Source organism: Macaca mulatta, chromosome 9, assembly GCF_049350105.2.
Source record: "Macaca mulatta isolate MMU2019108-1 chromosome 9, T2T-MMU8v2.0, whole genome shotgun sequence".
In the NCBI taxonomy this organism is placed as follows: domain Eukaryota; kingdom Metazoa; phylum Chordata; class Mammalia; order Primates; family Cercopithecidae; genus Macaca; species Macaca mulatta.
Genome location: NC_133414.1, coordinates 145,015,108 through 145,032,199, shown reverse-complemented (window position 1 = coordinate 145,032,199; position 17,092 = coordinate 145,015,108). Strand labels below are relative to the sequence as shown.

General features: G+C 62.5%; 1 protein-coding gene across 1 annotated transcript in view; it reads left to right on the top strand.

The window, feature by feature from the left end:
* The window catches only part of CFAP46 (cilia and flagella associated protein 46), a 128,339-nt gene that overhangs the window by 15,792 nt on the left and 95,455 nt on the right, over nucleotides 1–17,092 (top strand). Inside the window, 10 exon segments of the mRNA NM_001190957.3 lie at nucleotides 1,667–1,857; nucleotides 3,511–3,739; nucleotides 3,992–4,112; nucleotides 6,402–6,525; nucleotides 7,127–7,254; nucleotides 8,170–8,297; nucleotides 11,404–11,537; nucleotides 14,037–14,249; nucleotides 14,475–14,640; nucleotides 16,626–16,775. Coding sequence (NP_001177886.3) covers nucleotides 1,667–1,857; nucleotides 3,511–3,739; nucleotides 3,992–4,112; nucleotides 6,402–6,525; nucleotides 7,127–7,254; nucleotides 8,170–8,297; nucleotides 11,404–11,537; nucleotides 14,037–14,249; nucleotides 14,475–14,640; nucleotides 16,626–16,775 — 1,584 coding nt within the window.

Below are 17,092 nucleotides of genomic sequence, written 5' to 3'. Positions count from 1 at the left end.
GTACACCTGGCATTATTTTGCAGATTCCGGGAACTCGGTGCGAGTTGAGTGTGTCCCAGGCTTGAGGGTGCTGGGGACACGGCCTGGACCCCACTGCTGGACTCGCCCTGGCTCCCGTGACAGCGGGTGTGAGTCCAGCCTCCAGTGCCACACTTCCTCTCCCACGCAGAGGGGCCCACAGGCCTCCTTGGTGGGTTGGGGTCGTACAGGTGGGGGCTGGGATGTGACTCCCTCTGACCCTCCTCCTGCAGCCCCTGCAGAGCTGCCCCCTCCCCGCCATGTGGTGATGCCTGCCCGGGAGGACAGGGGGACGGCCATGCGTCTCCACGAGGGCTTTCTGCCAGCCTCACTTGAGTCCGGGAAGGCGTCCTAATGATGAGGGGCAGAAGCCACCGCCGGCCCTGGGGTCAGCTGCCAATTATAGGCACGTGAGCCTGACCCACCTCCGTCCTGCTGTCTGAGACGGCAGGCTCCAGAATAGCAGCCACTGCCACGAAAGGATTTAGAAATCATTTTAGACTCTTCCTCAGTAAGAATTTCCCGGTTAAAAGATGAACAAAAACCTGACAGAATGGAGGTATGCAGCCCTGACATGGTGCCACGGCAAGTGTGGCGGGTCGGCCCGGGAGCCCTCGAGTCCTGTCATCCAGGCAGTACAAGGCCCTGCTGGGCACAGAGGAGCCAGGGGCACGTGGGTCAGTGCCGGAGGTGCCGGGGTGGGGGATGAGCAGAGCAGCTGGGAGGCCTTCCCCGCCCCCACTCCTAAGGCACCCACCCTCAGCCCGCACCGCCTGGCGCATGTATCACGGCCCGGCAGGCGCCGACGCCTCTGTGGACTTGCTCCTGGGTCTGCCTCCGCGGGGCTGAGCGTCTCGTGGGAGGTTTTTGACTCTTGCTGTGCACTGGTGCCAGGCATGTGGTAGGCGCTTAATGAGAGTTCGTTTAAGGAATGATTTCCAGACACTTTGGCTGCTGCACTTTGTCGTGAAAGTGAACAGAGGCTGCTTGTGGCTGTGGCACTGTGGGGTGTACGGCTGCTTCCCCCGCCTCACCTGCTGAGGATCTCGGTGGGGCCGGCACCGGCGTACGAGGCTTTCAGACCCAGCAGCCAAGGGGCAGGATGGGGTTGTGAGGTGCAGGCTCCACCCAGCCCAGGGGCAGCATGAGGGCGAGGCCCCTGTGGAAGCCACAGGCTGTGGGGACATGGCCAAGCGAGCCCAGGGCAGTGGGCGGCCCAGAAGGGCTTGTGGGAGGTGGGAGTGTGGGGAGACTGGCTCCACTGAAATCCTGGCCTAAGCCTTTGTCCTGGGAAGGGCCCGTGTAGCACAGACCGGAGGAGACATTCTGGGGGTGGGAAGCGTCGTGGGCACAGGCCCCTGGAAAGAGACGGGACCAGGAAGGGAGCAGCCGCCACTGAGTCCACACACGGGAGGCGGGCGCAGCCACGATATGTGCGTACTGCCAAGCCTCCTGCGTGTACTATCTTGTGAGACATCCACTTCCTCCTAGAGTCACTCTGGCCATTTTCACGGACAGATTTGAGCATGGCACCACGCAGGGTGATGAATTTAGGGCCTGAGTTCTCAGCGTGCCCTGCACATGTCCCGCCCCAGCCCTGCAGCTCAAGCCAGCAACCTCCATAGAATCGCCCACGTCTTCTCCGCAGGCCCAGCTGGATATCATACAGAGACTAGACGTCGCGCTGCAGCGAGCCGTCCGCCTGGGCGACCCCCGGGTCATCCACGTGGTGTGCACCACGCAGTGGAACACCTGCCTGCCCCTGCTGCAGCACAACCTGCGGCACCACCTGCGGAAGCCCCTGGCGGGCGTCGCGGACGTGCTGGAGAAGGTGGACAGGTGGGGCGTGCACCTGCGCCGTGTCCTCCACAGAGCGGGTGGTGCATGAGGAGACAGAGGAGGAGAAGGTGGCCCAAGCTCCCTTGCCATGCCAGTGCCACAAGCAGCAGACTCCCCGTACTCAGTAAGGGCCACCCTCTGCCTCAGCTCAGGGCCAGGCATGCCGGGTCCTCTGTGTGGAGCACTGGTGGGGCCAGAGGAAGAAGCAGGCTCAGCTGTGTCTCACGGGCATCTGTGCCCCTCAAGCCTCCATTGAAGGGGACTGTCATGGCCACAGAAGCTGAGAGTGGGGGGCTGGTTGTGGCCCCATGGGACTTGGGTCATCTTGGGTGAGACAGGAGTGCTCAGAGGGCCCAGCGTCCCGGAAGAGCACGGTGTGTCCTCAGGGGTGACAGGAATGCTGGGGCCAGCGTGGTAGCAGGTGGTAAGTATCTAGGTGGGCCATGGCGGACAGGCGGCAGGCGTCCGGGTGGACCGTGGCGGGCAGGCATCAGGCGTCAGGGTGGACCATGGCGGGCAGGCAGCAGGCATCTGGGTGGGCCGTGGTGGGCAGGAGACTGGTACTGGGGGCAAGGGCAGCCACAAGATGTTGCAGAGCCTGGTCCCAGGGTGGCTGGAGAACCACAGCCCTGGTCTCAGGACCTGTTTCTTGTTGGGAGGGCTCAGCCTCTTCATTGCTGTCAGTATGGTTTTGACTCTGAGACCGCCAGCTCAGCCCCAGCTCCCTGTCTGCTACCTCCCTGCACTGCCACAGCTCCCTCCCACCTTCTCTGGGGCTCCCTGACTTTTTCTAGAATTCTATTTCATTTCCTCTGTTGGCTTCTTGGTTTCTCGACTATACCTTTTGGAGGAATGGGGGATTTCTCTAGGGCTAAGAACACGCACCCCTTAGCACAGTCTGTGTCAGGCCAGCATCACTCCGGCTCAGTTCACACAGATACACACCCTGAAACATGGTGACCACACCCCTCACAACCCCCTGGGCCATCCTTCAACTTCCCACAGCTGAGAATGAACCCGGACCCCGGCTCAGCTGCCCCAGAACCGCTTCTCAGGCCTGGCACACGTGCACTCCTGTGCACACGCAGCCTGCTCGAGCCCAGGGGTTCCAGGCACCCCACAGGCTGCTCGAGCCCAGGGGATCTGGGGCACCCCTACACGGCTGCTTGAGGCCAGGGGGTCCAGGGCACCTCCACACAGGCTGATTGGGCTGCTCTGCGCAGCCCTTCCTCTCCAGACCCTAGCCTTCCTCGCAGCCCTGCACCCTGACCTCTGCCGCCGTGGCCTGTGGGAACTGCGCCCCACGCTTCAGGAAGTTGTGCCCAGGTTGTGGGAACTGCGCCCCACGCTTCAGGAAGTTGTCCCCAGCAGAGAGCCGGGCAGTCTTGCACTAGCGCCCAGGTTTCCTTCCGGGGCTGCTGTCGTGAGTTGCCGAGGCCTCCGGGGTCTGCATGGTCTTCTCTCCTTGTCCCCATTTGTGAGTCCCCAGGGCCAGGCGGGGCATCACTGAAAGGATGGCGGAAAGCCAGGGGCACTGGGCACCAAGCCTCCCCTACATGCTGGGGCCACTCCAGGCCTCCCCTGGAGGGTGTGACCCCAGCCCGACACAGCCTCAGCCCCGCCAGGGCCCCTGATGCCGCGCCACCCCCACAGCCTCATGACGCTGCTCCGCTGCCAAGTGCACATGGAGATGGCGCAGATCGAGGAGGACGAGGACCGGCTGGAGCCCGCCATGGAGCACCTCCGGAAAGCCACGCGCCTGGACACCCTGGGCCTCTACCAGGACAGGCTCCAGATGGCCTCCACCCGGCTGCGCCTGTGCACCACACTATACCAGGCCCCCGAGCGTGCAGAGGACAAGGCCATCATGGCCATCGAGCAGGTGCTGCCCGGGGAGGTGAGGGAGGCTGGGTGCTGTAACCCCAGCATGGGGCCGGGGCTGGGCTTTGAAGGCACGGCAGGGCGGGAGCTGCCTAGGGCCACCTGAGGCGAGGAGGCCTGGGGCCGAGCTGTCACTGTGTCTATGAGCAGGAGGACCACACAGGCCCTGCCACAGCCAGGAGGCTCCAGAAGTTGGAGAAGGTGCTGCGGAAAGTCCAGCGGCCCCTTCCTCATCAGTCTCTGCTTTTCACAGGCAAAAAAAGCTACCCCAAAGGACAGCGTCAGGAAGAAGCGGGCCCTCCTGGTGAACGCAGGCCTGGCCTTAGCCCCCGACACGTTTCAGATCGTGCTGGACAGTGAGAATGAGGCCAAAGGTGAGCGCCGCACTGGGCTCTCCCAGCCCGGAACCATCCGCCTTGGAATGGCTCCGAGGCTGCCCCGGGGTTTCCCCAGTCCCCATGCTCCCTACCACGGCCCCTGGATGTGCAAGGACTGTGCACCAGCAGTGTCCTCCGATCTCGGCCTGCCGCGTCTGGCAAAGCCCAGCAAAGGTCTTCTGTGCACACACCAGCCATGTCGGGTGCCCTGGCTGCTAGGACAGACCCCACGGGCTCTGCTGCTTAGACAACAGGAACTCACTCCTCCCAGTCCCAGGCTGGAAGTCAAGGCGTGGGCAGGGCTGGTTCCCCCTGAGGGCTCCTTGGCTTGTGGACACTGTCTCCTCCCTGCGTCCTCAGGGCCGTTCCTTCTGGGGGTCTGTGTCCTCGTTTCCTCCTCTTAGAAGGATACCAGTCAGGCTGGGCGCAGTGGCTCAAGCCTGTAATCCCAGCACTTTGGGAGGCTGAGACGGGCGGATCACGAGGTCAGGAGATCGAGACCATCCTGGCTAACACGGTGAAACCCCGTCTCTACTAAAAAAAAAAATACAAAAAATTAGCCGGGCGAGGTGGCGGGCGCCTGTAGTCCCAGCTACTCGGGAGGCTGAGGCAGGAGAATGGCGTGAACCCGGGAGGTGGAGCTTGCAGTGAGCTGAGATCCGGCCACAGCCTGGGCGGCAGAGCGAGACTCTGTCTCAAAAAAAAAAAAAAAAAAGAAGGATACCAGTCAGACTGGACTAGGGTCCACCCTGGCGACCTCATTTGACCCAGATTACCTCCAAAGAAGGTCATACTCAGGTCCTGGGGGCGAGGACTTCAACACACCCTGCTCTGGGGAGTGGGGTTGAGCCAGAGGCACAGTACAGGGCTCCCTGGATCACGGGGGTCAAAGCTGAAGCCATCACATCTGTCCTGGGGAGACCCTGAACTGGCTTTGGGTAGTGGGACATGGGGCCATGCGGCCCACGTGCAGGGACTGAGCCAGGGTTCGGGGGTGTATTGCACCCCCACTGCCCCAGCTTCTCTGGGCACTCGCCAGTGGCTCTGGGAACGCAGGCGGTCCCACTCTCTTCAGCCCAGTGCAGGGGCCAGGCTGGGCCTGGCTTAGGAGCCCTTCCCACTGGTCCCTTAAGGGTTCTGTTGGGGGCTGCCGCCAGGCCTCCCTCCAGCTCAGTGCCCAGCAGCTGGCGGCTTTTGCCCAGCACGATGAAGCAGGCATCACCCAGACTGCAGCCTGCGGAGACGGTGGTTGGGAATGGAGACGCTGGGTCATGTCTCGGGTCTGAGACAAGGAGATGGGCAGATGCAGGGTGGGTCGTGTCCTGCAAGGGAAGGTTGGTCGCTCTTGGAGAGGGGAGGGGTCACCGCCTCGTCGTCCACCACCCTCAGATGCTGCCGCACCTGTGCTTTCATTTTGCCCTAATAAGTTTGAGGAGCAGCTGCAGATCCACCAGTAGGACCCGGACGCACCTATTTTGCCTTCCTGACTCCTTTCATTCATGGGCGTGTGCTGCTGGCCGCCTGGGGGTCAGGTGCATGTCCACCTGCTGGCTGTGGGGCTGAGACAGCACCGTACACCCAGGACCCTACACCCAGCAGGAGGACAGCACCCTACACCCAGCAGGAGGACAGCACCCTACACCCAGCACGAGGTGCTGCGGGGCCCTGCCCAGGGGCAGTGAGGGTGGTGCGGGCTCCAGGGGAGGATACCCTTGAGTGGCTCCTGAAGGTGAACCCCTGTGCCGGCCGAGAGGGTAGACACCAGCCAGGGGAGGCCCAGTCCCCGGGGTCGCCCATGCACAGGAGGCCCCTCAGGGTGTGGAGCTGAGTTCTGGGTGTGGAGCTGAGTTCCGGGTGCTTGTGATTTATTTGCCAGGAAAAGGAGTGGTGATTCGGAACCTCTGGCGTCATGCAGATAAAACTGCTGGGCCTTGGGGTGCTACACAGGGGCTGGGTGGGAGCGCAGGAGTCTGAGGCCGGGTGCCCCTGCTTGGACGTCAGCTAGGCAGCGCAGCCAGCAGAGCAGCGGGAGGATCTTGGCAGACTGCTCCGAGGTTCCTGGAGCCTCCCCCACTCAGAGGAGCACTGGCTCGGCCTCGTCGCCGGCGGGAGACACAGGCAATGCCACTCTGCAGCTCTGCTCCCAGGAGCCAGGGATCTAGGGCCCCTGCAGCCACCACCTGTGCGTGGCCACCCCGGCGCCGGCGCGGGGCGCTGGTTCCTGATGGGCGCGTCCCCGGCCCTTTGCCAGCAGCCCCAACACCTGCCTGTGCATTTCTGTCCCAGTCTCCACCGGGAAGAGCAGGGGCCGGTTCACCTACCTTTGTGCAAAGGCGCGGCACCACATCGTCAGCGTGGACAAAGCTGCCGGGCACCTGCGGCGCCTGGGCAACGAAAACAGCAAGGAGAGGTGAGCGAGGAAGAGGCCAGAGCGCCACACAGAGCCCTGCCTGGGGGTCGCTCAGCCCAAGAGCCAGCGTCTGTGGCAGCCGAGCTGACCCTGTGTGTGGCTGTCTGGGGACACACCAGGTCACCTGCTCCAGGATGGTGGGAGGAGGTCCCCGCCTGGGGGTCCCGACATAGATGGGACCCCCCAGCCTGTGATGACAGCCACGGCCTGTGAGGTGTGCGGCCGCCCTGTCCCGCCTGTCACTGCTGTCACTCGGAGGACATGCAGCGCCTGTGACCAGAGCAGGCTGATTTTTGGTACCAACCCTGTGGTACCGCCCCCAGGAGGCCTGCTCCGTGCAGTGGATTGCACGGCCTTTCTTCTCACCACAGGGAAGGGAGGTGCCGCTCACAGCTGACTGGCAGGGGGAAGCAGAGAGCTGCACCCGACCCCGGGACATGTGCCCGCCAGGCCGTCCCCAGTGTGAGCACCGGGCTCCTGGCCACCTCGAAACCGCAGAGCCACAGTGGCCTTTTCTCAGGCAGGCAGCCCAGGTGTTTTCTAACTTTAGCAGCCACATTTGTCTACTCACTTTTCCCTCGTTTGGGTTCTCGGTGAGCAGGATACAGATTTGGGCAGAGCTGGCCAAAGTGGCCCGGAAACAAGGCGTGTGGGACGTCTGTCGGACGGCAAGCCGCTTCTGCCTCCTGTATGACAACGTCAAGGTGAAGAAGTCGAGGCTGCGGAGAGGTTTGTACCCGCCCTCACGAGTGCGTCCCAGCCTGGCCACAGCCGCCCTCTGGGTGCGGGAAGGGTTATGGTTCATGCAGTGACAGCCCATGGGGCCTTCACATGAGAAAGGGTATAGCTAAGTCACAGTAGTAGTAGTTCCCACTAATTATCAGGACTGCCAATCACGGGGCGGCGGCCACATCTGGCTGCGTCGGCCGAGCCACAAGCACCATCATCATGCTCCGTCTTCAGTCACTGGGGGCCTCGGAGGCTCAGGCAGGGGCAGCCACAGCCAGCAAGCAGATGCCCATGAGGGGTGCCTGCAGGCAGAGGGCAGTGGCCACAGGCCCAGCGGGAGCAGGACGTGGGTGGGGCAGCCTCATCAGTCAGCACCAGGCCCTGGAGAGGCTCCTGTCTCAGGGACAGTCAGGACCCAGAGGGACGAGGGAAGTGACAGAACGGGCACAGGGGGCCTGGGAGTCCTGCAGGAGTTGGGGGGGACCCCTCAAGAAGGTGGGGTATGCAGGAGGAGCTGGGAGTCCTGCAGGAGTCAGGGAGGGAACCCCTCCAGAAGGGGGGTTATGCAGGAGGAGCTGGGAGTCCTGCAGGAGTCAGGGAGGGAATCCCTCCAGAAGGTGGGGTATGCAGGAGGAGCTGGGAGAGCCACAGGTGCCAAGAGCATTTGCAGGAATGTGGCCAAGAGCAAGCCCTGGCTGGGGGCCAGCACTACACCCAGCTCCGCCACCCCACGGAGAGCTCCTCCAGCCCCTTCCTGGGCAAGCTGCCCACCTCCCGCTCACCCGCCTACCTTGGTGGACCCTGCTGGGAGCTGGGGAGAGGCTCAGGCACTCCAAGATGGGCCAGGAATTCTTGTGTTTTTATATATTTGCTGGAAAAAAACATGATCCTTACCTGCTGCCTTTTTTCTCTCAGGGAAGAAGAGGCGAGGTAGGGACGGCTCAGTCCAGGACACCTGGAGCCACCCTGAGGTCGCCCTGCAGAGGCAGGTGTGCCCCGACCTGCTGCGGAAGTTTGCAGAGGTGGGGTTCATCGGTGCTGAGGTGTGTCCCGGAGGTGGGGTCGTCGGGGCTGAGGTGTGTCGGGAGGTGGGGTTCGTCAGGGCTGAGGTGCGTCCTGGGGGTGGGGTTGTCGGGGCTGAGGTGTGTCGGGAGGTGGGGTTTGTCAGGGCTGAGGTGCGTCCTGGGGGTGGGGTTCATCGGTGCTGAGGTGTGTCCTGGGGGTGGGGTTGTCAGGGCTGAGGTGTGTCGGGAGGTGGGGTCGTCGGGGCTGAGGTGTGTCGGGAGGTGGGGTTTGTCGGGGCTGAGGTGCGTCCTGGGGGTGGGGTTGTCGGGGCTGAGGTGTGTCCTGGGGGTGGGGTTGTCAGGGCTGAGGTGTGTCGGGAGGTGGGGCTGTCGGGGCTGAGGTGTGTCGCGGAGGTGGGGTCGTCGGGGCTGAGGTGTGTCGGGAGGTGGGGTTTGTCGGGGCTGAGGTGCGTCCTGGGGGTGGGGTTGTCGGGGCTGAGGTGTGTCCTGGGGGTGGGGTTGTCGGGGCTGAGGTGTGTCCTGGGGGTGGGGTTGTCGGGGCTGAGGTGTGTCCTGGGGGTGGGGTTGTCAGGGCTGAGGTGTGTCGGGAGGTGGGGCTGTCGGGGCTGAGGTGTGTCGCGGAGGTGGGGTTCGTCGGGGCTGAGGTGTGTCGCGGAGGTGGGGTTTGTCGGGGCTGAGGTGCATCCTGGGGGTGGGGTTCGTCGGGGCTGAGGTGTGTCGCGGAGGTGGGGTCGTCGGGGCTGAGGTGCATCCTGGGGGTGGGGTCGTCGGGGCTGAGGTGTATCCTGGGGGTGGGGTCGTCGGGGCTGAGGTGCATCCTGGGGGTGGGGTCGTCGGGGCTGAGGTGTATCCTGGGGGTGGGGTTCGTCGGGGCTGAGGTGTGTCGCGGAGGTGGGGTCATCGGGGCTGAGGTGTGTCGCGGAGGTGGGGTCGTCGGGGCTGAGGTGCATCCTGGGGGTGGGGTTCGTCGGGGCTGAGGTGTGTCGCGGAGGTGGGGCTGTCGGGGCTGAGGTGTGTCGCGGAGGTGGGGTTCATCGGGGCTGAGGTGTGTCGCGGAGGTGGGGCTGTCGGGGCTGAGGTGTGTCGCGGAGGTGGGGCTGTCGGGGCTGAGGTGTGTCGCGGAGGTGGGGCTGTCGGGGCTGAGGTGTGTCGCGGAGGTGGGGTTCATCGGGGCTGAGGTGTGTCGCGGAGGTGGGGTTGTCGGGGCTGAGGTGTGTCGCGGAGGTGGGGTCATCGGGGCTGAGGTGTGTCGCGGAGGTGGGGCTGTCGGGGCTGAGGTGTGTCGCGGAGGTGGGGCTGTCGGGGCTGAGGTGTGTCGCGGAGGTGGGGCTGTCGGGGCTGAGGTGTGTCGCGGAGGTGGGGCTGTCGGGGCTGAGGTGTGTCGCGGAGGTGGGGCTGTCGGGGCTGAGGTGTGTCGCGGAGGTGGGGCTGTCGGGGCTGAGGTGTGTCGCGGAGGTGGGGCTGTCGGGGCTGAGGTGTGTCGCGGAGGTGGGGCTGTCGGGGCTGAGGTGTGTCGGGAGGTGGGGGTTGTCAGGGCTGAGGTGCGTCCTGGGGGTGGGGTTGTCGGGGCTGAGGTGTGTCGCGGAGGTGGGGTCATCGGGGCTGAGGTGCATCCTGGGGGTGGGGTTCGTCGGGGCTGAGGTGTGTCGCGGAGGTGGGGTTGTCGGGGCTGAGGTGTGTCCTGGGGGTGGGGTCGTCGGGGCTGAGGTGTGTCGCGGAGGTGGGGTCGTCGGGGCTGAGGTGTGTCGCGGAGGTGGGGTCGTCGGGGCTGAGGTGTGTCGCGGAGGTGGGGTCGTCGGGGCTGAGGTGTGTCGCGGAGGTGGGGTTCATCGAGGCTGAGGTGCGTCCTGGGGGTGGGGTTTGTCAGGGCTGAGGTGTGTCGCGGAGATGGGGGTTGTCAGGGCTGAGGTGTGTCGCGGAGGTGGGGCTGTCGGGGCTGAGGTGCGTCCCTGCACCACAGCGTTGGAGGGTTGCTTTCCTGCATCCGCACAACCTCTGCAGAGCAGGCGTTGGTGTCCACATGGCCTGTTAACCCACTGCAGATATTTATCGTCATAGAACCTTCTGTGCTTCAAATAAAACAAATATGAGGGAGGGAAAACTTCCTGGATTCTTGGGAGATTTTCTAGGAGAAAAATATAACCCAAAATGTGCATGGGTGTAAGTTTCTCTTGGGAATCATTTCCGAGTGGTGAATCTGCAGTTGTGTGGATGACACATGGCGACCGCCGCTCCGCGGGGGGATGGTACCTCGGCATTTGCTGCAGAAGTGCATTGAATGTGGCGTGATGTCTGGGGCCCCTGCCATGGGGCCGCCAGGCCTGTTCCTCCCACGCAGGCTCAGAGACGCCCGGGCTCGCCCTGCCCAAAGTCAGCAGGTGGAAATGGCAGAGCGGGATCCAAACCCGGCCCTGGGACCTCGGTCTGAGCTCGCAGTCACTGCGCTGCGGCAACATGAGTGTGGCCTTTGTGACACTGTGTGACTTCAGAGTTCCCAGAGCCACTCTCGGTTAGATGTCTGTGGACTGGCTCAGTGGGTGCATGGCCATCAGCCTCGGAGGGCAGGGCACCTGCAGATTTATGGAGTATGTCCGCCGAGTGGCTCCCAAGTGCCAGGCCCATGGGCTCAGCTGGGGTCAGGGTGAGAAGCGGCACAGACCCCTCTGCTCAGGGAGCCAGAGGTCAGATGGCAGAACCAGAGCCAGCAGAGACCACGGTTCTGTGCCACGTGCTTGTGCACACTCCACAGGCCAGCGCAGCCCTTTCCCCTCAAGCATTTAAAACGTAATGATGATGTAGGAGAAATGCAAATGCTGGCCGGTGTCTGCTGATACCAGGAAGCCACTGTTGGTCCTTCGGGGCCACTGGGGTGTGCGATGCTCTGGAAGGACCTTCTCTTCCCTGACCCTCGTGCTGATGGGTGGAGAAAGTCTGTGAGGGACGGGCTTTAGTCCCTGGAGTGGCTGTCGGGGCAGGCCCGGCTTGGAAAGGGCGCAGCAGACGGTTCTCCCAGCCTGTGCTTGGCATTTTCAGATCAGAGCTGAGGGAAGGGCGTGTGTGTTTCCTGTCTGGGGCTGGCCCGTGCTCCACCCACAACCCCTCCCACTGCATGTGTGTTTTGCAGGCCACGGTTCATTTGCTGCGGTCAGAAGGTGTAGAGCTGAATGACCGGGCCATCCCCCCAGAAGACCTGAGCCAGCACCCAGCCGGCTACGTGCCTGAGCCCCCGGAGGCGAATGCCGAGTGGATCACATACAGGTGGGCAGAGGCGACGGTGGCCTTGAGCACTGCCCGGGCCGTGGGTCAGAGGGTGCCCTGCACTCAGCCTGGCGTAGGGAGGGACGCCCTTCGCATTCGTAAGGACACAGGCTTCTCGTGTCGGGGAAGTGTCCACTGTCACGTAAATGACATTGAGACCATGAAAGAGGAAACGGGGTGATGTGGCCTCACTTGTTTTTAGCAGTTGTTCCTAGCAAGACCCCAGGCATCGTTTGTTGTCACTACGAGGAGAAGTTCACGAGTGTCTTTTCCACCGTGTCACTCTCGTCGGTCCCTCTGGTGGTGCATGAAAGGCAGCTGTGGGGAGGTGGTCTTCGTGGCAGGAAATAGGAGCAGCTTCTGTATTTGCTCAGAGGAAAAGCTCTGCTCTCCCTCCTATTGTGGGAAAAGCCATCAAGGACTGCCTTGGCCTCGAAAACTCCTTGTGTGTCAATAAGCAAAATTAGTTTGTACAGAATATCTCACAGGATTTGCCGACATGAGGCTCCAAGTTCAGAAACAATCATGAAATTGGAGTGCTTTACCAGCAGTGATGGTTTTTACCTATTTTTAATCTAAAATTAAATATTTTTAACCTATTTTTTTAATTGACAAGTAATAATTTAATGTTTCTGGGGTGCATAGTGACGTTTTGATCCATGTAATGTGGTGATCAGATCTGGGTAATTAGTGAATCCGTCGTGTTGGACGTGCGTTGTTTCTCGCTGTTGGGGACGTTCAGTGTCCCCCTCCCAGCATCCCCGTAAACTATAGTTGCTTACCGTGCGTAGGACACGGGAACTTATCCCTCCGATGCAGCTGCGCCAAGCACATGAACGTGGTAACCTTGGGTGTCCCGACTATCCATGCAACAGAAGCTGGGCACAGCGTCCCTGTCCTCACCGGTCACACGGGGCAGAAGGAAAGTCAGCTGTCCCTGCTTGCTGTGCACGCCTGGAGCCACCCAGCCGAGCCCTTTGGAGGGAAGAGGTGGTCAGGCAGCAGCAATGACGATGACGGCCGCAGGCGGCCTTTGTCTTGGCCTCTCGGGATCCCGTCTCCTGTAGCAGCTCTGGGCTCTGTGAGGAGCTGCCTGGCCCAGGCCGGCCCCAGGCTCCCAGCCCTCACAGCCCCATCATTTCAGGCAGGGGCTCCGGATGCCTTTCCAGGCATCCCAAGGCCCAAGGCTGGGCAGGGCTCTGCACTCCTGCTGGGCCTGCTCATAGACAGAGGACAGTCTGAAAATCAGGGCTCAAGCTGTTTGTAGCCTGTGAGCTGAGAGTGGCTTTGACACTTTTAAATTTGTAAAACAAAATAGAAAAAATATAGTGAAGACTATGTGGAGCTTGCAAAGTCCAAAATGCTGTTTGCCCAGCCTGGTCTAGTGGGACGGACAGACCCTGTCCACGTCCACACTGCTGAGTGAAGGCTGACTGCCCTGCGCTCCGTGTGCCAGCTCCCTGGGGAAGGGCGTAATTCAGGTGGGGAGGAAGAGGAAGATGCTCGCTTGGGCAGGAGGGAGGGCGGCGCTTCGCAGTGTGGAGCAAGGCCAGGAGGCGCGAGGCAGCTGCAGTGTGGCTGGACGCAGCCTCGGGCCGGGGGCCGGAGGTTTGCAGGTGAGCGGGGGTCCCGTGGCAGGTGTGAGTGCTCGTGGCCATGGGAACCAGCTGGGGCTGTTGGAGGTGTCCAGGGAGGATGAGGACAAACTGGAACGAGGGGGCCGCTGGGAATGGGGAGCACCAGGCTGGGCCCCAGTGCTTCAGGTGGAGCGCGCAGGCTGTGGGGGGCTGGGTGGAGGGTGGGGCAGAGTGTCTCCGCCCGTGCAGCCCCCACAGGAGCCCCTTTCTGAGCCCAGGCTCCACAGACTTCCGGAAACAAGGGAGTCTCGTAGAAGAGTCTACACTGTCTTTAGAGAGGACGGGTGGGAAAGACTGTTTCACACGTAGGCAGCCGTCCCCAGCTGTGTTGGCCCCGGGCACTGGTTTTGTGGGAGACAGTTTTTCCATGACTGGCTCGGGGGAGGCTGGTCCCGGGGTGAAGCTGCTTCCACCTCAGACCGTCAGGCGTTGCTTCGGTTCTCACAAGGAGCGCGCAGCCTAGATCCTCGGAAGGCGCAGCTGGCCGTGTGGGTGGCCCTCCCATGAGAGTGGAACGCGGCTGCTGATGGGACGGGAGGCGGGGCTCAGGCGGGAGTGCCAGTGGCAGCAGCGCTGTGAATGCAGATGGAGTTTGGTCGACGCCCACCCGCCCCCACCCGCTTCCCGCCTGCAGCCTGGTCCCTGACAGGCTGTCCTGGTCCCGGCCCCCGGGCTGGGCACCCTGCATGAAGGGCTTGGCCGTCCTGGTCCCGGCCCCGGGGCTGGGCACCCTGCATGAAGCACTTGGCCGTCCTGGTCCCGGCCCCGGGACTGGGCACCCTGCATGAAGGGCTTGGCCGTCCTGGTCCCGGCTCCGGGGCTGGGGACCCTGCATGAAGGGCTTGACGTGCTCATTTTGCAGAACCTGGGTGGAGAGTCTGTCCCAGTATGCCATGAATAACTGGCTACGCTCCGCGGAGATCGGACAGGAGATCCAGGAGGCGTGGATCGTACAGAACGCCGTGGTCTACGTCCTGAACCACAACCACCACCTGATCCTGGCCGGGCGGCAGAAGGAGCTGGTGGACGCCCTGTACCACCTCCTGAGCATCGTCAAGGCCACGGGCCACAGTGGGTGTGTGTGGGCAGTGCTGCGGTCACGCAAGGAGGGGCTTCTTCCCTCGGGAGACCCCGGAACAAAGGCAGGCAGCTGCGCTCCGTGGCCCTCTGCGTCCTAGCAGAGGAGGGTCGTGGGCACCCGTGCATCTCAGGCCTCCTACCGTGACCTGAGGACTCTGTGCATGGGATCGGGGTGTGGCCTGCGGGGGCCAAGATTCCCTCTGACAAGCGTGTCTCCCAGGGACCCCGTGATGCTGGTGACGCTCTGCAACACCTTGGCGCGAGGCCTGATCATCAGCTGGATTCCAGTCCAGGCTGCTGAGAAGTCCAGGAAATTCATGCGACCAAACACGTTTCACAGCCCACTGGACGCAGGAGCCACCTCCGAGATCAAAACAGCGGTGGAGGTAGCACCTCCATGGTGCCGAGAGAGAGACAGGGTTGGGGGGAGAGAAAGGTGAACAGAGAGAGGAGAGGAGAGAGAAGAGAGGAGAAGTGAGAGGAGAGAGAGGAAAGGAGAGAGGAGAAAAGAGAGAGAGGAAAGAGGATAAGAGAGAGAGAGGAGAGACAGGAGAAAGGAGAGAGAGAGAGGAAGGGAGAGAGAAGAGACAGAGAAAAGAGAGAGAGAGGAAAAGACAGAGGAGAAAGGAGAGAGAAGAAGAGAGAGGAGAAGAGACAGAGAAAGAGGTGGGGGGGGAGAGAGAGAGAGAGAGAGGTGTGTGTGTGAGGGGGCGGGAGTGGAGGGAGAGAGCCGGGAGGCAGCCGACCCCACCGAGACAGAGCCCTGCAGACCTGAGGCTGGAGGCTGGGGCTGAGCTTCTGAAGGCTCCTGGAAAGGCCCTGGGAGAGCAAACCGCCCTCAGTGGAGGTGACAGACGTAAGAACAATTTAGGAAGTAAAACGTCAGAGGCTCCAGTTGCTAGGAAGTAAAGCCAGGGCTGGAGAGAGGAAAGCAAGACCTATGGGTGGGTGTGGGCCTCCCCTCGGGGCGGGCTCCAGGCTGAGGGGAGTGGAAATAGAACCAGAAATGGCGGATTGGAACAGCGGGAAACAGGGACCGTGTCACCCACAAATGCAGCCGTCCCAGTAAAACGCAGCAGAGCCAGTGTGTGGGACGATCCTGGTGGCCCAGGCGGATCATTTATCCCACGGAATTTGGATTTTGTTGTAATCCAAAAGGAAGGGAAAAGGGAGTGTTCACGTTGACGGATGTTGCCGAAGTGTGTGTCAAGCCACTGCCCGTTTCTAACTCAGAACAGCCTCAGAGAACCCGGGAGAAAGCCGGTTTCCTAAAGGGTCAGGGGAGTCGGAACCTCCTGGAGCCTGTGTGTGGAGCGCCCGCGGTGGGGCCGGGGCAGGGAGGCCTTGAGTGTCCCCGCAGGGGCACAGGGAGGGAGCTGTCCCCACCCTTGAAGGAAGACTTTGTGCTAAAGCTCATCCCGCATGACCCTTTCTGGGCCGTGGATAAAACCGTGGGCTGGAGAGTCTCGAGCTTGCGGCACGGCACTCATGGTCAGCACTGACGGTCAGCTGTGCTAGGCCACAGCCAGAGAGGGCCCTGGTGCTACCAGCTCCCAGTGGGGACGGCTGGCCCTGGGCAGTCAGTGTGATCCAGCCAGGATGGCCAGGAGCACCGGCTGTGGCATCAGGTACAGGTCGTTCTTCTGAGAGGGGACCAGGGGCCGGCTCCGGGGACCTGCAGGGATCAGGCTGGAGGCTGTGGAGGGGAGGGCGCCGTGGGCAGCTCGGGCAGCTGTGAGTGCAGCTGAGCCTGTTGTGGGCCCCGGGAGGCAGCTGGGGGTGCAGAGGAGCTTCCCTCTTGGATGTGATGACGGCTGGATCCAGATGCTGAGAGGAAGCGCCAGCACTGACCTGGCAATCCGGGAGCACAGAGTGAATGGCAGAGTGAGAGGAAGCCGGCTTGGGCAGTGCCTGGACTGGCAGCCAGGTGGTGAAGAGGGGAGTCAGTGCTCCCCAAACACATTCCGATGGAAGGTCTGTGTGGAACTTGACCAGCGTTTGAAAGTTTATCCAGAAGCAAGGATGGAGGGGGAGGAAGGGGAAGGACGCTGCCCAGTAGGTGTCTGTGCTACTGAGATGTTTTACAAGGAGCAGGTGTTCCCAAGACAGCTCAGGAGTGAGAGGACCGGGGTGCACTGGAGGGCAGGTGGCAGCTGCCTCCCCGTGTGTGCGGCTGTGTCCTCGTCCTCAGCACCTGGGGGTGGGGCTTCGTCTGCTGGGTTTTTGGTGCAGCCCTGGGGGGCCTGAGGTCTCATGTGTTTCACAGGCTGGAACAGGAGCTGGGTCCATCCATCTTTTAATGGTTTGGATCTTGGCTCAAGGTCCCCTGTTTAGAATTCAGGTTTCATGACCAAGAACACATCCATCCTAGGTCTGCGAGTTTGCCCTGAACCTGACCAATGGGAGTGCGCCCGAGGAGACGGTGCCCACCAGCACCCGGCAGCAGCTCATCGCCACCTGGGTCAAGGCCAAGCAGCTGCTACAGCAGCAGATTGGGCCGCGGCTGGGCACCGAGGAGCAGGTGGGCGCCCCTGCCCGCATCTGGCCTCCGATCGAGGCCCTGTGGACGTAGAGGTCCAAGACAGCTGGGGGTGGTGGGGCCCCCAGGACCACTTGGCTCCAGATGGAGCCACCAGGGATGGCCTGGGCACTCCCTTTTCCCATTGAACTCACTGCCGCTGACTGACCTTGAGTGCGGCACGGGGCCTCCTCTGCCCACCTGTCCACGGGGTCTGTGAGCTGCTGGGCCTGGGGGATGCTGCCCTCTCCCAAGGAGGAGCGGGCCCAGGGCCGGCCCCATGAGCTCCTGGAAGGCCTGATGGAGGAGGGGCCTTGGAA